The 23,623-nt window shown below is 21.8% G+C and overlaps 5 protein-coding genes across 5 annotated transcripts; 3 read left to right on the top strand and 2 right to left on the bottom strand.

Moving 5' to 3' along the window:
* Positions 1 to 550: 550 nt before the first annotated feature.
* On the top strand, positions 551 to 5,140 carry SRAE_1000089100 (Pez; the record flags this gene model as incomplete). Its single annotated transcript, XM_024647779.1, has 5 exons — positions 551 to 733; positions 787 to 1,858; positions 1,898 to 2,664; positions 3,699 to 4,967; positions 5,012 to 5,140. The coding sequence occupies 5 exons, from the start codon at positions 551 to 553 to the stop codon at positions 5,138 to 5,140; spliced, it is 3,420 nt and encodes a 1,139-aa protein (XP_024501823.1).
* Positions 5,141 to 6,478: 1,338 nt separating this feature from the next.
* Positions 6,479 to 12,106, bottom strand: SRAE_1000089000 (Serine/threonine-protein kinase MRCK gamma; the record flags this gene model as incomplete). Its single annotated transcript, XM_024647778.1, has 3 exons — positions 6,479 to 7,981; positions 8,032 to 11,765; positions 11,929 to 12,106. The coding sequence occupies 3 exons, from the start codon at positions 12,104 to 12,106 to the stop codon at positions 6,479 to 6,481; spliced, it is 5,415 nt and encodes a 1,804-aa protein (XP_024501822.1).
* Positions 12,107 to 20,928: 8,822 nt separating this feature from the next.
* On the top strand, positions 20,929 to 21,375 carry SRAE_1000088900 (Ubiquitin-like domain and Ribosomal protein S30 family-containing protein; the record flags this gene model as incomplete). The annotated part of the gene is made up of 2 exons (XM_024647777.1): positions 20,929 to 21,009; positions 21,055 to 21,375. The coding sequence occupies 2 exons, from the start codon at positions 20,929 to 20,931 to the stop codon at positions 21,373 to 21,375; spliced, it is 402 nt and encodes a 133-aa protein (XP_024501821.1).
* A 235-nt stretch (positions 21,376 to 21,610) lies between these two features.
* Positions 21,611 to 21,900, bottom strand: SRAE_1000088800 (Hypothetical protein; the record flags this gene model as incomplete). Its single annotated transcript, XM_024647776.1, has 2 exons — positions 21,611 to 21,815; positions 21,866 to 21,900. 2 exons carry the CDS (start codon positions 21,898 to 21,900, stop codon positions 21,611 to 21,613), a joined length of 240 nt encoding a protein of 79 aa, XP_024501820.1.
* Positions 21,901 to 22,578: 678 nt separating this feature from the next.
* SRAE_1000088700 (Hypothetical protein) lies at positions 22,579 to 23,404 on the top strand (the record flags this gene model as incomplete). The annotated part of the gene is made up of 4 exons (XM_024647775.1): positions 22,579 to 22,624; positions 22,697 to 22,932; positions 23,007 to 23,196; positions 23,241 to 23,404. The coding sequence occupies 4 exons, from the start codon at positions 22,579 to 22,581 to the stop codon at positions 23,402 to 23,404; spliced, it is 636 nt and encodes a 211-aa protein (XP_024501819.1).
* Positions 23,405 to 23,623: the final 219 nt, after the last annotated feature.

Below are 23,623 nucleotides of genomic sequence, written 5' to 3'. Positions count from 1 at the left end.
ATTGATTGAATAAATTATTAAAATATATTTAATTATATCATTAAAAATAATTCTTTTCAAAAAAAAAAAACAACAAATAAATTGTTAACATTCTATTATTATTATTCATCTATTATGTGAAATTTTATTTTCCTCTTCTCTTCTCTTTTTTTTTTTTTAATACTTTTTTAATCTTGTTTATATAAGAAAAATTTTTACCTAAAGAGATTTTGTTTTTGATTATTAATGATATATTACAAAAATCAATCATTAAATGATATTTTTTTTATATTTCTTATATTTGTTTTAATTTTTATTTAATGTTCTTTGATTTGATATTTTTTTAACCCACTATAACATTTACAGAATAAAATATAATTAATTTAAAGAATTAAATATTCTATTATGTTCTAATATTATTACTTTGATTTTAATATAATTTTTCCAAATAAAAAAAAAAGATACATTTTTTTGACTTTTAAATTTTACAAATAATAGTAAAAATTGTTTCATTAAAATATTAAGAAACATATATCTATTATATGATTTAAATATTTTTATCATAATAAAAATGATTCTTAATCCATTAAAATTAAAATTGGGAAGAAAGTATGGAAAATATGAAATAAGTCAAGATATTTTTGTTGTAACAATATTTATTAGTGATAGATCATTATGTCAATGTACCTTAAATTCTGAATCAACACCTTTTACAATAATAGAATTTTTACAACAAAAAGTTAATCTTGAGCAGGTATCTTTCTTTTTCTTTTAAAAATTTATGAATCATTAATTTCATTATTTTAGCCAGAATTTTATGGATTTAAATATCAATTAAAATGTAATGATCCAGATAAAAGAATATTTCGTTGGTTAGAATTTGATAAACCAGTTAAAAAACAATTAGATAAATATGCATGTAAACCAAGACACATTCAATTAGCAATATTATATTGGACGGTAAATCCTAGTGTGTTGTGTGATCAAATGAGTAGAAGTATCTATTTTTATCTTATTAAGAATGATGTTATAAATGGTAAATTTATAATTGACATTGAAAAATATTTAACACTTGCTGCATATTCTTTACAAGTTGAATATGGTGATTATGATCCACATTTTCATACTTTAGAATTTCTTAAAACTTTACAATTACTACCATTTCATTTTATTAAAAATGGACAGGTTGGTGATGAATATTTGTTACAAATATTAACATTATATGAACGATTAACATCAATGAATAGTTCACAAGCTGCAATATTATATCTTGCTGATGTTGCCTCATCACCAGGTTATGGTGAAGAATATTTTTATTGTAAAGATGATGATAGTACAGAAACATCAATTGGATATTCTTTTAATGGAATTATTGTTAAAAAATATCATACAGATAATATATTTATATCATGGTTTGATATAAAAAATATAACATCTTCTAAAAGAAATTTAATAATTAAAATAAAACAAGGAAATACATATCAATATTTATTTGAAGACACCACATCAGCTAAATATTCATCTATCATTTTTAATTGGCAATATAAATATTCAACAACAATTGCTATTATACAAAAAAATTTACCCATTGAAATAGGAAATTTAGATGATGAAATGATTGTTTTTGTTGATAATTCAAAAATAACAATACAAACATCAACTTTTAATAATAATAATTTAAATCATAAAATTAGTAATACAGGAGAAATTATTGAAAATGTCTCTCCTCAACAATTATCAATGGCATTTAGGAATGATCATTTATCATTAAAGTCATCATCCTATAGTCATTCTTCTACCTCAATATCTAAAAATACAAATAATGGAATTAAAGGAATTATTGGAAATGAAATTATATCACAACAACTACCATCTATACGTATGAATGATTATGAAAATAATAAACATAAACTTATAGGATCATCACCTGAAATTAATTTAATAACAAGAAATCATAATAATCAATCAAATGATTCTGAAGGATCACATTTAAAATTTATAAAAAGATCTTCTGACAGGGGTAGGAGGGCAAATTTAATGGCTGCTGGGGCTGCAAAGGCAAAACAAAATGGTTCAGTTAACTTTTATTCACGTAGTTCTGATTCATTTGAAGATAATAATAGTATTCATGTTCATTTTCAAAAACAAGGTAATAAATTTCGATCAACACCAAATTTGGCTACAATTAAACATCCCAGAATGGGTATTTCATCATTAAAAGTATCACATCATAATAATAGTAATATAATTTCATCATCATCATCACCACCACATATTATGTCTCCAGTAATTGTTTCAAAAAAATATTCAGCACCAATAATTGGTCAAAAATATACTCACCCATCTCCATTACCATCCAGATCAATTATTTTACCATCATCTAATAATTTTGATAATTTAATATCTCATTATACATTTTATCATGATAAACAACATCAATATCAAGGAGATAATATAGATTCAGGTAGAGATTCCCTTTCAACAGACCAATATAATCATAATGAAAAGATAATGACATCTTCATTGGAAGATGAATATAATGATAAGAAAGATAATGATGAAGATGATTATACAGACAATGATAATGAAAAAGAAATAGGACATGGTACAAGATATCATTTTGATACAATTGATGAAAGTAGAAACTTAGTTATATCCAGTACTCGTGATGAAAATTTATTACAGGTAAGTCTTTATATTAAAGATTAACTTAAGAAGCAAATAGAAAGAATAATTATATTAGGTTATCAGATTAAGAAAACAAGTTACTACTTGCTTTAAGAATAATTTATTAGCATGTCATTTATTAATATTAAAGTAAAAACAAATAAATATTTGAGTATACCATTTTCAATATTCATTGAAAATATCTTTAATATTAATAAGAATATTTAGATTTTCTCATCAAAAGTAGTTTGAAATAATTATTTAAAAAATTATCTTAAAAAGTATAATGTGATTTTCTCTTTTTTTTTTAATTGAAATTTTATTTTATCTAGTATGATTAACATACAATTTATAATTCTTCTATTATTTATTATTAAGTATCGTAAAAATGTCATTTTTTTCAACCATAATCGTTTTTCCTAAATCATCTTATTCAACTATTTTTCATCTATACATTATATATTACATCATCGTCATTTTCATAAATATATATAAATGGTATAAATTTATGATATATTTTTATAAAAGAATGAATAAAATTTTTATCATCAAGTGCATTTTATGTATTATTATAATTTAATACTTTTAAATAACATATAATTTTATTTAAATCATTTATACATAATTTTTTTCCATAATTTAATTATACTTACCCTATAATATTAGCTACATATAAATATAAAATATTTTTATAGGTAAATTTTTATTAATTATTATTCTTTCTATGATAATATTAATATATATATACATATATATATATGTATATTTTTTTTTTTTTGAAAAATTTTAATATAATAATTTAACATAACTTTTATAAAAGTTCAATTTTTAACATATAGCATTAGATGTTATTTACCTTAACATAATCTTTAAGTCTCTATTTATACACCATTAAGAGTTATACATATATTTAACATAAACATGTCATTTAAATATATTTTTATTATAAATTTTATATATATATATATATTTATATTTCAATATAAATATTATTCTTTTTTTTTTTATTATTATTAAAGTTTTATATATATTTATTTATATATTTTTTTTAGCGAAAACGTTCTCAATTACAAAGACAAGATTCTTGTGATTTAAAAAGTACTCATGGTGATGAAGATCAATTTTCTATTGATACCTCAACACCCGATAATTTTATAACATATACTAATACAACATCTTCACCAATTAATGAATATTTATTAGATAATATGGAAGGAATTCAATGTCAAAATAATCTTTGTTTTGGATTAGAAGATACCTTAAGATTATTATTAAAAAAATTAGGAAATAGTTCTAGTTTAAATAAAGAATTTAATGATATTCCTAAAAAAAGGCATACAGCTGGTACCTCAACTAGTTTAAATATTCATAATTTAAATAAAAATAGAAGTAATTATATATTACCATATGAAGATACAAGAGTAACATTATTAACAACTAAAGATAATATTGATGGATATATTAATGCTAGTAATGTTCGTATACCATTAGGTGGTTATCAATTTTTACATTATATTGTAACACAAAATCCTTTACCAAATACTATTAATGATTTTTGGCAATTAGTTTGGGAGAAGGGTGTTTATGTTATTGTTATGATACAAAAAATTTGTAATTCAACAAGTGTTCCAATATATTGGCCCACAAAAATTGGTGAAAAAATAAAATTACCAATGTTTTCTGTAAGATTAAAAAGTACCAATAAATATAATAATATTGTTATTTTAAAATGCCTAAAATCAGGAAAGAAAAAAACAATATATCATTTACAATATACAGATTTAGATGATTATAATATACCATTATCATCAGAATCATTTTTAGCATTTCTTGATACTGTTAATAGTGTCCAAAGACATGTCTATAATACATTAAAAGATAATGAAAGAATTATTGAACATACCAATCGCCTATCAAATACAACCAAATACAAATCATCACGTAGTCGTTCAGTTGGTAGAGTTAATTTACTAGATGTGACAAATAAATTACGTTCACTATCAACTGATACAAGAAAAACATCTACAATTAGTGTAAAAAGTTCAAATATTATGAATTTAAATAATTTAAGTTTAATTAATGATCAAAAAAGTGATAATAGTTTTGGTACAATGACAGATTCTGTAAATTCATCACAAAGATCAAGTAAAAATTCATACACTGATTCTGGTAAAGGAAGTAATATAGGTGATGATGATAAAAATAAACAAATACGTAAAAATATATATCCACCAATATTAGTTCATTGTATTGATGGAACCAATGAATCAGGTGTCTTCTTACTTACTGATGTCATATTAAAATGCCTAGAAAATAATATTGTATGTTTTATAATTAAAAATTATTATAATTAATTTTTTTTTAGCCCTTTGAAATTAATCAAATTCTTCGGATCATGAGACAACAACGAATGAGTTTGATGCAAAGTGTTGGACAATATCGTTTTGTACATTCAACTATATCACATTACCTTCAACGGTCTAGATTAATATAATGTTACACTACTTATATACTTTAAAAAAATAAAAATATTAAAATTTTTTTTTTTTAAAATGAACATACAAGTTTTAGATTTTTTCATATCTTTGCAACATATCTTTCTCTTCCTATTAATATTGAATAGCCTTAAAAAAAGTTAAAAAAATTATTTTATTTGTTAATCATTATAATAAAAAATATATTAATATTTTTTTACTTCTTAACATTATTCTTTTTTTCTTTAAAGTTAAAAAATAATAAAATTTTATTATAAAATAAGGAAAATAAATTATCTAGAATATCTAGATAATTAAATGTTTACAATATTAAGGTAATAAAATATATAAAAAATTATGTTTTGTATCTTAAACTTTTTTTTTGTACTATAAAATGTCTAGATTTTCTTGATAATAAATATTAGAAATTTTTTTATTAATATACAAAGTTGGTAAATAAATTTAATTATCTAGATTTAATGATACTTTTAAAGAGAACTGTTTAAAATGTTTCTTATTATCTAAAAAAAATCTGATTAGATTTTTTTTAAGATATAATTTGAAAAAAAACAAACTTTTATTTGTTTAGTGAAGTATTAAATAAAATTCATAAATACTTACTTTAAAAAGAATTAAAAAAATGACCCCAAAATAATATTACTCATAATATATAGAAGCATTATACAATGTTTTGTTGATAAATACAAAGTTATTTTAAATATTACATATTAAAAATTTAAATAATAATACTTTTGTATATAATGATATTTTATTTCTGTACTTTAGTATTTTTCTTATAAAAGATTTCAAAATTATGATTCTTGTATATAATCTTAATATAATAAAGGTCTTTAATACGATTCCATGGTATTTATATTCGATTACTTTTATTTTCAGAAATATCACAAACTTTTTCTAGAAATGTTTCATTTTTCCAATATTTTCCTGTTACAATAGAAATTTAAAAAAAAAATATTTTTTATTTTTAAAAATTATATGTCTTATCATTATACTATTTAATTTGATATTTTAAAGTATTATATAATAAGATTCCTATAAATAGATATTTTTGAAAATTTTCTTGAAAACATTTCTTATTGTAAAAATCTATTTAAAGTAATTTTTTTTTGTTATTAAAAAAAATTACTTTTTTAACAGAAATTTACTTATAAAAATTTATTTATAAAATTAAAAATCCATTACAAATACAATTAGCAATAATCTGTATAAATAATTAAAAAATTGACATTGAAATCGTGAAAATAATAAACAACAATTTATTTACATATTTTTATCGAAAAAAAATGACCCTACCAAAAATGAATAGTACCAATTTTTTTTTTTTACATAAATAGATATTATTTTTGACCATCGTTTGTTGATGGCACCGGTGGTGGTGGTGGAGATATTGCTGGAGGTTCAAGAGTTATACCAATATCTGATTTTCTAATTGGTTGTCCACCACCTGTAAATGATTGGTTGGGTTCCAAATAATAACTATCATTGCCATCTTCTACATTTATTTGTTTACCATCTTTGTTAATTGAGTTATCTGAATTTTTACTATGTGAACTTAATGGTCTACTTCTTTGTAATATTTCACTTTCTCTTAATGAACTACTTTGTTGGTTAGAACTTATAGTTGAGGAAGTTGTTGATCTCATGATAGGAGGCATTAATGATCTTATTTTATCTGTTGTTGAATGAATTGCTCCATGTGAGGTACCTGAATTTGTTAATAAAACATTTCCTATTTGACCGGTATTTGAAGAAGATTGCCCTTTAACATCCATCATATGTTGTATTTCTTGACCAGATCCAGGTCCAAGATGTGATACATGAATAAAGTTTGATGGTCCACTAATTAATAAATGAGATTTTCTATCTAAACTTCCTTTATTATCATCATTCTTATTTTTCATTGAAAATTTTCTTCTACGTTTAGCCATACTTTTTGCTGTTAATGTTGATTTTGATGGTATAATAATAGGATCTTCTTCATTTATTAAACTTGAAAATAAAACTAGATATGGTGTATCACTAACTAAACATGTTGTTAGGACACCTGTACTACACAAAGGATAAGCACTTCGTAAATTAATAGTTTGTACCCATTCACAAGTAATAACATTAAATATATCAACATGATTCTCAGCAAATGCACATAAATATGGTGCCATATAAGAGAAACCATTAATTGCTGGTGATGGAAACATTAATTCTTGTGATCGTGATCTTCTTCCATTACCATCTACATAAATACCTAATTTTTGGAAGATTAATAAAAATTCTTTTTGATCATTTAAGTTTGATGATGAGATATCAGAAGTAGATCTTGAATTATTAATTCTACTTATATCAATAACTGTCTTTGCCGCATTTGTTGTTTCATTCAAAAAATGTAATGAAGAATCTTCTAAATTAACTAATGTTGTTTGATTATTAGTAATTAAATCCCAACATCTAAATGTACTTGGGGCACCAACAATAAGGCAACCATTAAGAATAGTAAGGCATTGTGGTTCACCAGGCATAGCAAGTTCCCTAACTTTTGAATGCCTTTTTTCTGATCTATCAATTTGATATAAGAAAACAGATTTTTTTATAGCAACACAAATACAATGATATGGTGAGTTAGCTGAACCAGCTTTTCCAACACAAAAATCATGACAATTTTTGGTATCTGATATTTTTATCCATTTATAATCTCTACCATCCATAGCAATTACTGGTATTAATCGTATGAAACGTTCTTTTGCTGGACCTGTCATAACAATTAATAATTGTTCCTCCTCATTATATTCAACTTTTTCAACATTTCTTTTATGATTTTCTTTTTCACCACCAATTGGAACAAATGTCTAAAAAAATTATATTAATAAATAAGATATATGTATAGATATAAACATACTTCTGATTCTAAATCAATACATAATAAACCCTGCTCACTAGATCCCATAACAATTCTATTTTTATCAATTATTGTACCACATTGTACTGTACGTAACATAGCTAATGATGTTATATCACAAATTTCTTTAACAATAAAAGCACTTTTATCAGCTAATCTTGATCTTTTTAATATATTTTTTAATTCATTTAAAGCAGTAATCCATTTTTTCTTTTCATCTTCAGTATCAGCCATCACCAAAATATATTGCCTCAATCCTGAAGCATCAATTAAAGCATTACCACTATTACTAGAACCGGTACTTCCTGTTGTATTAAGACCATTCTGTCTACCATCAATACCAGGACATGCATGTATTTGACTTGTTGTAATACGAAAAATTTTAGGAATATCACTTCTACTTGCATGAATAGCATCACTTTCACCAACACTTGATACAGCAAAATCTGGATCTTTCATATCAAGAACTCTTCTTATAGATGGTTCAATACTACTAATTTTATTTTTTTCAAGAACACAATCATATAAATATAATTTAAAATCACAAACAACAACATATGTCGTCTGCCAACCTGATTTTATACCTTTAGGTTTAGGTACTTTAACTAATCCTTCATATGCTGTACCAATTCCAGTTTGTGGATCAATACCAAGTGGTCTTAATTCTTCTTTTGGTACAGGACATTGTGTAAGACCTTTTTGAGCACATGAAACATGACAAGAATATTGACAATCTTGACAAAATATACCTTGTCTTTCTAAACCAACGAGAATTGTTGTACAATATCCACATTTTGTTGGCATTTTAAAACAAACATTAACAAATCTATGACTTTTATGTTGTGGTATTTGAGGACTACTTGAATTGGTAATTGAAATATTTGATTGACTATTAGAATCTTTAAATCTTGGTGGTGGTGATATTAATATATCTCTATTAGATCTTGAATTACTACTTATACAACTAACATCAAATTCAGCATTACAATAATTATGAACAGAACTGTTAGTTGTTAATCTTGAATCAACTCTATTTGAAGATATTGGTCTACAATAATTACTTAATGCATAATTTGGTGCATCAGCTGGCATTCCATAAAAACCATTGACATTTGAACGATTATTTTCAAAAGAATATCTCATACCTGGATAATTTGAATTTAATTCATTTGCTCCAATAAGTTGCTTTGATAAATTAAGCAATTGTGCTCTAAGTGATTCATTTTCTTTTTCTTTACCTTCAATTTCTTTTTTACTTTTTGCTACTTGTGTTTCGAGATCGGAAATCTGTGATGTAGAGACAAGGAATGCTTCTCTTGCACGTTTTAATTCTGTTGCTAATCTCTGTTTTTCACGTATCTCAGCTTGTAATGATTGTTCAGCTTCTAGTTTTGCTATTTTACCTTGACGTTGAAGTCTTATTGAACCCCAACCTCTATCAATTGTTGATGTTGTATTTGGTGCATTTGAATGTTCATCACCAGATATTAAATCATTACTATTCTTTCCCGTAATTGCATTCATTTCTGATGTCAAATGAGAAACGTAATTTTCAATTAAATCTCTATGTTCATATTCATCTTTAACTTTATTAAAAAGTTCTTGAACTTCTTTTTTATTATAAGAAGTTGATCGATTTGATTCTTCAAGACGTTCCATATCAAATCTTAAACCTTCATTTTTACTAAGTGCATCAGTTAAATCTTCATTCAACTTTTTAATATGTCTTTCATATAAGTTTTCAATACTTTCAATATGATTTTGATGTTCTTTTATAAGATTAGCTTTATCTTCCATTATCTTATCAATCATTTCATTTTTCTCTTCAACGACTCTCATTTGTTCTTCATACAATGTCTTCCATTGTTCAATAGATTCTTTAGATTTTTCAGATTCATTTTTCAATGCTTCAGAATGTTTAATTGTTAACCTTTGAATTTCATCATTCAACATATTTACTTCTTCACTCTTTGTTTTTGAATCCATTGAATTTAATTGGTTTTGTAATGTTTCAATTAGACTGACCTTATCAGTAAGTTCACCCTCACATTTTTTTAATTTTGCTTCCATTTCTTTCATAGCTAAAGTATTAGCTTTTAACTCACTTTTAAGTGTATCAAATTTCTCTTGCAATTGATGACATTCAGATTGCTTCTCTTTTAGAGAAGTTTCTGCTTTAAGAATAGCTTTATTTGCATCGATTAAATTAGAATTTAACTCTTGATAGTCTTGTTTAGCTATTTCTCTATGTTTAATTGCTTCTTTACATTCATTTGTTTGGACATGAAAACGATCTGATAACTCATCTAACTCTCTTTGTAAATCACTCTTATCCATCACTAATTTTCTATTTTTATCTTTTAATTCTTTTATTTTTTCTTCTAACTCTTCAACATTTACATCTTTTGTCATTTTTGAGGAATTTAATGATTCATCAGCAAGGCGTTTCCTTAATATTTGTACCTCATCCTTTAACTGTGCAATCATTTTTTCATATGCATCTACATTAGTATTTGATGATGAAATTGGATCTGTTGGTGGTAAAGATGTTCCTTGACTTGAATTTGTCGTATAACACATTAATTTTTTTAACAATTCTGCTTTCTCTTTTTCTAATCTTTCAATTTTTGCTTCAGCACTATCATTATCTCTATTTTTAATAGCTTTTTTATTATCTGAAAGGCAACTTCCATGAGTATATGTAAATCCAATAAATGGTAAATGATGCCCAGTAAAAGCTGCATTAACATTTGGTGGTTTTGTATTACATGGTGTAAAATCAGGTGAACAAACATCAACATCAAAATTTGAAGTATCAGTTGGTGAGGAAACTTCAGGTTTATAAGGAGCATCAGAATCTCTTAAAGTTTCCCAATTTATTCCAGCAAAAAAAGGATGATGACGAAAATCTTCTAAACCTCTACTTCCTAATCTTTCTTCTCTTTGACATATTAAACGTTTTATTAAATCAATTGCAGCTTCAGATACTTCTATATCATCAGGGAAATCTAAAAATTCTTGATGACTCATAATTTTACCATATGTTTCAACAAGACTTTCAGCATAAAATGGAGTTTCACCATATAACATTTCATACATACAAACACCTAAACTCCACCAATCACATTCTGCTCCATATCTTCCCTGACCATCTTCCATTGCACGTAATAATTCTGGTGAAATATAATCTGGTGTACCAACAGCAACATTAGAATGAACATAACCATCACTCTGAAGTTTAAGGCATGACCCAAAATCAGCTAATTTTATATGTCCATTAATATCCATCAAAACATTATCTGGTTTGATATCTCTATGAACATAACCTAAATTATGAACAGCATCAATAGCAAGAACCATCTCAGCTATATAAAATTGTGCCATATCCTCAGGAAGGCGTATCTCAAATTTTGACAATAATGTCAATAAATCACCACCAACATAATAATCCATAATTAAATATAAATTTTTTTCATCTTGAAATGCAAAATGTAAATTAGTAATCCATTTTCTATCACCGTGAACCATAACATCTCTTTCTTCTTTAAAACAGGCCGTTTCAGCTCTCTTTAACATTTCCCATTTATTTAATATTTTCATAGCATATACATTATCGGTATTTTTCATTTTGACAACAGCAACCTCACCGAATGCACCTTTACCAATGACTTTGAGAACTTCAAAATCATCTCGACATAATCTTAATGATTTTACTTTGTTAATAATAGGTTTAGCTAAAAAAAAAATATTAATTAAGAACAATAATACTTTATAAACAAAAAAAAAAAGATATAAATTCAAATAATGAGAAGTGAATTAGAAATTAGTTAAATTTATTTAAAAAACATCCTCATTAAAATAAGAATTTTAAAATTAAATAATAAAAAAAAAACTTACTATTTTCTACAAACTCTGTTACAGACTTTTCTTTTCTAATTGTTGAGTTACAACACTCATCAAAAAGACAAATTAATGCATCCAAGAATGATTCAATTGAGTAAAAGTTAGATTGTGTTGAAAAAAGATCTTCTAATTTCTCAAGTCTGAGTGAGCCTGGTTCTCGAAATGATGCCATAATTTTTTTTTATTAATCCAATTATATAATTTAATGTATAATCTTCTAATATTATTTTTACTCTTAATAATTAGTAACAATTATTAAAATTGTTTTATGATGGTAGCTAATAAATATATAGTGATTAGATTTATTTACAATAAAATTAAGATTGTCTTCTGGGCATTCACTAAAATGAAATAAAATTATGTTAATAGAAATGATGATTGATTAGAATTTATTTAAAAAGTATTTATCTATTATTATTATTTTTTTTGTATATTTATATATTAAAAAAAAATATGTGACGAAATAAAAGGTAAATAAATGGTAAAAAAAAAAAAAATTTTTATATATATATAATATCAAAATAGTGATCATACATAAATTGAGGAAATAATATTTTAAATGTTCAATAAAAATACTACAAGAAGTATGAAGGAACGTCAAGTTAGGTTAATTATAGTAATGGAGGCAAAAGTGGATTACGATTTAATAATAGTTGGAAGGACAGGAAAGAATTGAAGTATCGAAGAGGAATGATAATAGCCACTATAATGATATCAAATAAGACACTCCCCAACAATAGATAGTCAAACGAATTCAATAAACTGTGATTAATGCAGTTTCGCATAATTTAGTATTTGTTGTTATATGCTTTTGAGGTACTAAAGAGGATAACATTATTACTAAACTTAATAAAGAATAAATTTTAGAGAACATGGATCATATTATTTAATAGTAATATATAAAAATTAATAACCAAATAAAAAATTTTTACAAAAGTTTATCAATAAGAAAAAGACATAAATATTAATATTATATTTAAAAGGTATTATCCTATGAAGCGTAAAAATGCCTAATTTTTATTTGTGTTATTTCTTTTACTACTAATTTTGTTAAATACATAGATGCTATCTTACAATTATACATTTATCTAAATATAAATAAACATAATCTAATATAATTTTAACAATATATAAAACAAAAGACAATAAAATTTGATATAAATTAATAAATATTAATCTGGTATTATTTGTTAGCATGATTTGTCAAAACACGTTACTTTATTTGATTAACTAATATTCTAAATTTATTTTAAAAAAAATAAAATCAATTTTATAGAACAAAATTTTTTTTTTTCTTAAATAATATTTATGCAAAAAAAAAAGAAAAAAAAATATTTTTTTAACATTTAACGAATCATTTACATTGATCACATAGCTAATCTGATGAGTAAGATATTAAATTCAAATAAATAATATTTTTTTTATCATAAAATTTCTTTACTCATTTTTCATTTTATATTCAATAGTGACAGCTTAACATAATTATAATTTTAATAACTCAATAGAGAAATAATTTATTATGAAACAAATATATATATATATTTCAATTTTATTAATCCTTATTATAAATAGTGTTTTCTTGTTGCTTTCTGTCAAGTACATTAATTTCTGCTACATAAGTAAAGCGCCTTGTAAAATTCTAGTAATAATAATTGTATATATATAATGTCAAACATTAAAGTAACAAAGTTTGTTTGTAATTAAAGCCTATTTAGGTTAATATTCCTTAAGATACTCGAAGTACAAAATTTTCCAATTATATATAATTTTAATTCTTAATAAAAATAAATTTTTATAAGAGAGTATAATAATTAAATATCTTAAAAATAAAATACCTTAAATTAATACAAAATATACTCTTTAAAGATAAACTATTTTTTTTTGTAGATAAAAATATAATTAAAAAAAAAAAAGATAAAAATTTTTGTATACATATAAATATATCAATTAACACTAACAAATTTTTTTACAGAACACTATTTATCAAAAAAAAAAGCAATAAAAGATAAAAATATGTATTTTGGTAGATAATCTTTGATTTCACAAACATTTAATTCCAAAAAAAAAAAAAAACTCCACATATTTCTTATTTAATATTACACCAAAAATAAAAATCTAACTTTTCATAGGAATATATTTGATCATAACATAGAAATAATTTAAGATATTGAGATGAAATGTCTCTTTTAGTAAAGAATACAAAATATTCAATACTTTGTAGTTACATTGTTTTTAAAAATCTTACTTTTAAAAAAGTAGTGCGCAAAATAAAAAAATTAACGCGACCTCAAAAAAAAAAAAAGACAAAAAAAAAACTTATGCAGTAATATAAAGAATATATATATATATAAAATAAAATATAAATTAATAAATATTATCTAGTATTATTTAGGAGTGTGATTTTTAAAAACATGTTAGTTACTTCATTAACTACTACGCTAAGTTTTTAAGAAATCAAGTCAATTAAAAATTAAACTTTTTCTTAAAAGACTCTTAAATAATAAAAGTTTTGAAGTGATGGAAAGAAGAAGAGTATTTTTTAATAATGAAATACAGTTATACACATAGGAAGGAAGATAGAAGAGTTTTCAATTGTATGATAAAACTAGAAAATAATGTTACATCAGAAAAAAAAAATATAAATTTAAATAAAATAAAATAAAGTATCTTAATCATAACATGTTAAAAGAAAATCTTTTTTAATGTTAAAACAAACATGAAATTCTTTTTTTTTTATTTTAATAATAAATAAATAAAAATGATATATTATTTGATGTTAAAATTATTAAAGAATTTTATATTTGAAAGTAGTATAATTAAATTAATAAAATTATAACATTAAGAAATGTGTTAATTATATATAATAGGTAGACAAAAGAATTTTATATTAGTATTTTAGAATGTTTGAAAAGAATAGAAATATTTAATTATTAATCTGCTTAAAAAGCTATATACCTAATAAAGTTAGCAAATAAATGTATAGGCTAATATGAGAATAAGCTTGAATGTTATGCTTGCATTTATCTTGTCCATTCTTTTATAGGTCATATTATATTATATATATCTTCAATCATAAAAACTTTCTGTAAAATCGATGCGATATAGTCTTTTTAATGTTTAATTGTGTAGTTAGAGAATATATTGTTAATTATTTATCTATTATATTTTGTATATATTTATTAAAATAATTATAAAAAAATATTAAATTGAATATAATTCTTTTTTTTTTTTCTATAATTTTTTAATATAAAAGAAGAATATAAATAAACAATAGTAAATCATCTTTTATAAGGAAAAAAATGAAACAATATTCAAAATGTCGGACGGACAAAAGCGCCAACATCGTCGACGACTTACCACTTTTTGCAAACAACTTTAATACTGGGCGAAAAGCGATGAATATTTGACATACAAACTCTAAATATATTGGTAGTAAATAAGATATGGTAAAATTTTTGAGGACTGTATAAAAATTTTTTTCTAAATATATATATAATATATACTATAAAATTTCTGGCATCTAAAAAAAAAAATATAAAAAGATTTATCATAAAAAAAAATTTTACTTTTACTTATATTTATTAAAACTTAAAATATTAAAAATAATATTTAATATATTATTATTTACTATAAGAAATAAGACTAGACAATGTTTAATAATCATTTATACTAATACAATCATAAAATAACTTTTTTTTTTTGTTTATATTTCAATAGATATTTATAGTGAAAAGAAACAAAAATTTGATACTCTTAATACTTGAAAAAAAAACAAATGTTTTTCTTAGAAATTGTATATTTATAAATTGAAAAAAAAAATTGAACATTACAATCATTTAAATATATCTAAAAATGAGTATACTCAACATAATACCATATATATTTCTATCAAATTTGACCATCTTCGCTTTTATAAATGACATGAAAGATATTGACGACTAAATGTGTTACTGACAGCATCAATTATTCTATAAATTCCATGTACGAGGTAAAAAAAAAAAAATAAAATTCATATGATAAAAAGAAGAGGGAATAAAAGTAAATGATATTGGTAAAAAAAAATTTACAAAAGATAAAAAAAAAAACTTTTTAGTCTGGTGATAATATATTTTGCTTAAAATTATAATATAAAAAAAGTAGATAATATTTATGATTCATGCAGGTTGATAAAACAAAAGAAAAAAACATGAATTTTTATATTATATATATATATATATATATATATAAATTTTTACTTTTACAAATGTAAATTATTAAAACAACAGTAGCTTTTTAATAAAGGCTTATAATAAAATTGATAAATAAAATAATAATGAATTTCTTTTATATATTAACTAAAAATGTCAAATATTATCAACATGAAGTAGGAAACCTGTATAAATATGGATGATTGTGAACAAAGACACATTACTTAAAGTTTTATATTTCCTTAAATTCCAAGGTTTCAAATGATGATTTATATTATATATATATAAACATATATATATATATATATTTAAAATGTTGATAAAAAGTTTATTTATATTATTACTATAAAAGAAATACTTCTGTCAATAAGATATGTGGGAAATAATTGCCATTATATTATAATGAGGAACTATATTTATCCTTAAAAGTATTTTTTTTAACTAATATTTAAAGATGAATAAATGTAAAAATGATCGAAATGTTAAAAACTAAGATAATGTAGTTGTAAATTTTTAATAGATAATACCAAACAGATGTTAATTGTAAAGGGCATTAGTAATTTGGCAAATGACGATTTTTATATATATTTGATTAATAAAAAAAAACATATTGAGGGTATTAAATAAATGAATCAATATTTTTTTTTTCTAATGTTGATTATCAAAATTTTAGAAGAAAAAAAAATATATATTTATTACTCTTTTAATATGGAAAATAAAAATATTATAGTTATTTAAAAAAATACTTCTACTTATAACAATTCAAGATTTAATAAAAAAAATAAACACATGATTACTTTGAATATTAAATCAATCTTAATACAAATTAAAAACATATAATTTTAAAATAATTTATATATAAATGAATAGAATTTATAAGCAATTATATGAATATAAATTAAATAAATCGGATTATTTTAATAAATCATAAAAAAAATATATAATAAAAATATAATAATATACTGTTATATATATATATAAATATATGTTTACTGTGAAATGATCTTAAGACAATGAAATAAGAACAAAACAAAATTAAGTAAGATTATTCTCATCTAGTGACAAGCTGACAAAATTTTTCGCCTAACGATAAACTTTAACATCGTTCTAACAGTTTGTTTTGTATATAATATAAATGAAGATAGTAATTTCTTCATAAGCCTAAGACAATTGAATGTTTAAAAAGTCTATTGATGGAAATAATAGTATTTAAATGGGTAAGTTCACTTTTAATTTTGTGTAAACAGTTGTAAATAAATAAATTTATTAATGAAATGAATGTATTTTTATATAAAAAGAACGTGATAACTATTAATTTATTATATGATACTTTATAAAATAATATTAATAAGTTATAGACATTTAATACTTAAAATAATAATATTGATATAAATCAAAGAAATATTTTAAGAATTTGATTTTATTTAAAATTAAAAATTAATGTATTATAATGGCAGTAGATAAACAAATGATTATTATTAAATAATCCATTTATAAAATTATTTAAATTAATATTATAAAAAGTATGTTTTCTATTATTAAAATTATTAGAGCGTTTTAAATCTTAAAATTATGTATTACACAATAACTATAAAATATTGTCATATAAAAATATATATATATTTTTGTATTAGTATGATAAAAAAAATTATTATAATAATTTTAAGAAAGTTAAATTATTAACTATACAATTTACATTATATTTTATTTATCCATTGTATAGTGTCAAATTTTTATTAAAATTACATGAGCACAAGTTTAATCTTCAACATTTCATAATGCTATTTGTAGTTCAATATCTCAATTTGAAGAATTTAACTTTTTGTGGTTGGTTAAGCGGATCAACTTTACTTCCTACTATACATTTATTTATTGTAATTCTAGTTTATATTCTTATTGAAAAAAAAATATATATTTGATTTCTAATCAAATTTAACATTTTTAATATCATACATTTTTGTAGAAAATCCACCTATAAATATGTTATATCATTGAATCTTTTGTATATTTTCAAGAATGGCTGACAAATAATTTAATTTTAATCTGGATTACATTCTTAAAATGTTAATATGTGTAAATATTTCTTAATACTAACATATTTAATTTACCATTTTTATTAAAATATTAAAGTATATTAAAAATATTGATAACAACATTATTAATAATTAATTTTATAGTGTATACCATTTAATAGAATAACATTTTTTTTTATTTTTAAAAGGTAAGTATAAACAAAATAATGTGAATTGAGATATTAATTAAAATTTCAAATTGTATAATTTAAGTTTAACAAAAAAAAAGTCATATTTTGTTTTAAAGTATGTAAATTAATATAATATACATTGTAGATTATCTTAAGCAAATTATAAAAGTTTTTACATATATATTTATATATTTTATAATATTTTAAGCTCATTATTAAATATAAACAATTATAATTACTATTAATAACCTATACAAAACTAGTTTTTAGTTTGAGTACTTTAAAAAATAAGAATTTTTTTTCTTTAAATTATATAAAAAAAAATAAAGTGTATAAAATATATGGACTTTCAATAAGAAAAAAAAAACAATTGATTTATTGTTACCATTTTTGTTATAAAAAAAAAGTTTAGTGCACAACTTTTTTCATACTATTATTTAGTACTTTTTTAACAACATTTTTAATTCAAATGTTATTTAAAAAAAACATGAACTTCTAAATATATACTATTAATATGAATTATAAAAAACTATTTAAAATTGTTTCTCATTAAAAAGTAAAGAACTTTTAAAAAATAATACAATATAATATTTATTTAAAATTTATTTATATTCTAATTAATATTTATAAATCACATTTCAAGCATATTTTTTTTCTCCATATTTTACATTCTTCATTTTTAATTAATGCCATCTATTTTTAGTTAGAATAAAAATAAACATTTCTATGAAAAAATAAATATTAAAATTTATTTCAGAAATGATAATAAAAAGGGAAATGGTACATTTTTGATACATAATGATAAGTGAAAATAAATATTGCTTTGTGATTTTTTAAATTTATAGGAATAAATTATAAAAAAAAAATTTTTTTTTTTAAAAATTTATCTATCTGATAACAGTCACATTTTTTTTTTGATAATTTGATTTGTAGTTGAAATGTACTAGTAAAATATTGGTCATTTTTTAAAAGTTATCTTGTGAGAATTTAAAAAAAAATCATACACTAATCATTAAAAGTTATATTCATGTAACTTGCTTTTTATGTGTTAGTTATGGTAAAATAGAGAGAAGAAAAAATGGATTATAATAAAAGTTTAAAATAGTACAATTACAACAATAATCAATTTTATATTTCTAGTTTGTCATAAACAACCATTTGACTGTTGATAAAATTTTATTAATATTTTCCAATCATAAGAGAAATTAATTGTTAAAAAATTTGTTTTTATTTTATTTAACAAGTCCTCCAAGATCAAGAATACATCTAAAACTACACTACTCATCAAAATCATTACCATTGAGTGCACCGGTTTCATGAAGTTTTCTTACAAACTATAAATAATAGTTTATATCAAATGAAAACAAACTAAGATAAACTAAAGGAAACATGTACATTTACTTTTATTTGAGGAATGTACATTTTAATAAAACATTCAAAAAAAACATGCAAATAAACAACATTGATTCAGGTGGCCATAAAGATTTGATTAAACACTTGGTTGTAAATAAATCAAGAACATTGAACGAAGATAAAACTATTAAAGGTAATAAACAAAGTTGATTAATCAAAACATTCAATTTCAAAATAGATAAAAATAATTTGAATGTAATTTCATTCAAAAATACATTATTTTGAGGGTATATACCAAATAAACCACCGGTATTTTTTTAATTTTTTAAAATTCTTTGATCCATATCTTTATTTTTTAAAAACATAATATAATTTTTTTTATAGTTATACAAATGTAAATTGAAAACATTCAGAAATCATAATAAAATATTTTCTATTAAAAATAAATGGAGAATTTTGTATTGTTTTAAATTTATAAAATATTTTTTATATTCATTATTCCCTCTACATTTACTTAAATTTTTTATTATGCTTTTTTTTAAATACTTTGTTTCACAAAACAATACTAAAAGCTAAAAAATGCAAATATCATAGATGAAAACTTGTGAAAATAAGAAAATTTACATTATATTTTAAAATGTCTTTTGACTTATCATAATGAAATATCATATAATATAAAGATGAACAAAAAAAAATCTTTTTGAATCATTATTTATATAATTTAGAAGTAACTAAATAGATCATATGTGTATATATATTAATCAATAGAAAAATAACCTATACATTACAATTATACTTTACCGTAACATTTATTTTGATAAAAAAATTTACATAAAAAATAAAAAAAAAAATAATTTTTTCCTTTAAAATATTTTTTAAAATAAAATAATATAAATTTTTTTTATTTACTATAAGTATACAATCCACCATCCTGCACATCATAAGTAAAAAACGATATAATACGCTTCCCCAATTTCTTGATGAGAGTATTTCATATGTATAAATTTTAAAAATAGCCCTTGAATATGGAGTTTGTGATTTTTTTCATTTTTCTTTCTGTTTTTCGTGTTTATTTTTATCTAATAAACTATTAAAAATAATCTTGGAGTATTTCTCAAAATTTAAAAGTATTTTCTATTAATTTATAATCTATCGTACCAATTATACTATATATTTTAAAATGCTCAACATATTCTTTTTTTTTAATATAGTTTATATTTTTAGGGAAAAAAATCTTATTGGGATTCAATCATGCAACTTTTTGTCAGTGGAATCGATGGATCAGTTACTACACTCGATGTAGTTCCAACAACTACTATTGGAAACGTTAAGGTATGCCTTCATTTTAATAAATACATATATTTTTACTTTTTTTAGGAAGAAATAAATGCTGGAGACTTTGTTCTTTCATACGGATCAAAAATTCTTGACAACAACACTATGTGCCTCGGAGAACTTGAAATTTCTCATGGAGCAACACTTAATGTTAACGCTAGACTTCTCGGAGGTAAAGTTCACGGTTCTCTTGCTCGTGCCGGTAAAGTCCGTGCTCAAACACCAAAAGTAGCTAAACAAGAAGGAAAGAAAAAGAAGAAGGTTGGACGTGCTTTCCGTCGTATTCAATACAATAGACGTTTCGTTAACGTTGCTCTTTCTGGACCAGGACGTAAACGTGGACCAAACTCTAATGCCGTCTAAAAATCCTATTTTTATTTTCTTTTCCAGAAGTTTGTTATTGATAACAAAAGTCTAAAACTTGGAATAAACATTTTTGTTGATTGTTATCTTTAAAATAAAAATATGTTATCAGTTTGATTATTTTTATTTTTTTTTATCAACATGTGGGTGATGCATTTAAACGTTAATAATTTTACTTAATACATTCATAAGAAAAAAGTTACAATGAGTAAAGTAATATAAAAATGAGTTATTTTTATTTTCCAAATGTTGCTGTTAATTTGTTAAATTTTTTGGCTTCTTCATTTTTTGATAACGGTTTGTTGGGCATAATCGTTTGTACATTTCCTACTGTAAACAAAGAATCAAAAAACTTAGCTGGTGTTAAAATATGAAAAATTGAAAAAAATTTTGAAGGAGATATGGGTTTGTCAGACCGTACTGGTCTAACAGATGGCAGTCTTAAATTTAATATTTTTTTGTTAATTTTTTGAAGCATAAAAAAACATACCCATTTTCAACATTTTTAACCCATTCATTAATCATTATTTTTAGCTCTTCTGGATTTACGTATGATGGTGGTATTGTATAGATAAAAGTTATCAATCCAAAGCTAATAAATATTAATAGAATTTTTTTGTTCAAAAACATTATGATATTGTATTAACAAAATAATATGAATATATAAGAAAAAGTATTAATTTTACAATATATTAGTATAATGAGGGAAGAGTCAAAAGCATTGAAATTATAAATTATTTAACTCTCCAGAGAATGAAGCTTTTAATGCTAATTAAAATATAATATTTTGTATAATTAAAAAAAATGATATTATGGATATAGTCAATGATTTATATTCACAAGTCACTCCTTATCAGAAACAATATTTAAATCACCACACCCATTTGCCACTTTTTATAATAGTATTATTTTATTTTTATAATTTATGGAAAGTAAAAAATGCAAAATTATTAACCATTTCAGCAAATTTTATGCAAGAGACAATAAATAAAGTAAAAATACTCTTTATTTCCGTCTATAAAATTACATATTTTAGGAAATTAAATAATGCAAACAAATTCTTTATTTATAATAATATTTTTTTTTTATAATCTTATAGACCATCTTAACACGATATTTCAACTACCTTTTGGAATTGTATATGTTATATGTGTGAAATATTTTTGATATCAATTTATAATATAATATTTTAAATTTTTAACAATGACGTTAGATTTAATATCAAAAAGTTTAGATTATGTTGATAGAGGTAAGTTTTTTTAGGATATCTTTTATTTAAATTTTTTTTTATTTTTGCATGGTACTAATTAAATATTTATAGATATTAACAAAGATAATTATCATTTGTCTGTTAAAAATAAAAAAGGAAATGATGTTAAAAGTAAAACTAAAAGAGTATCTCGTTGTACCACATTAAATGAAGCAAGAAAAATGTTTAAATCATCAGCTATTGAATGTACTTTTGATGAGAAGACTGGGGATATTGTTAAAAGAAAAAAGAAAAATACAGATAATGATAATATTAGTAATATTTTATCTACTAAAAGAGCTAAAAAGGTAAAAACATTTTTATTGTCTTGTTAAAATAATTGAATCATCTATATATATTATTATTATTATTATTATTTCAGGGAGAGTGTTTAATTGACCAATATCGTACTATTAATAATATTGATGAAAAATTTGAAGATGATGAGTTGACTGATAATGATAATTGTGAAGAGAAATTGGATATTGACAATATAAACACAATTGTTAAATTTGTTTATGAAGAATCTAACAATAGAAAAAAAGCCTTAAAAACATTACATAGATCTCAACGTAAATTTCAACTCGTTTTTGTGTTATTAATTTATTTATTTTAGATGGTAGAAAACGTGTCCACATGAAAACAACCTCAAACTCAATTTTTAAGGACTCTGATTTCGAAGAGATATCTAAAAAAAACAATACAATTATTTTAAATTCCAAAGCTAAAAAGTTAACTTCTGAAGAAGAAATCAAAAAAGCACTTGGTATTAAAAGATAATGTTTAATAAGAAATATTTTTATATCATTTATTTTTATTTTTACTAAATTTTAATTTTTTATTCATTGTTAAGTTTATGTTTCTATAGATAAAACTACTACATAATGCAATGAGTATCTTTTATATAGTTAGCGTTTTTATTTTCATTAATGAACCATACAAAATGAGAGAAATCGTTTATAATTCATTTCATATGAGTTGTGATCATTCTATGAAATC

This window comes from Strongyloides ratti (assembly GCF_001040885.1).
Source record: "Strongyloides ratti genome assembly S_ratti_ED321, chromosome : 1".
Lineage (NCBI taxonomy): Eukaryota > Metazoa > Nematoda > Chromadorea > Rhabditida > Strongyloididae > Strongyloides > Strongyloides ratti.
This window is presented reverse-complemented; position numbering and strand designations above follow the sequence as displayed.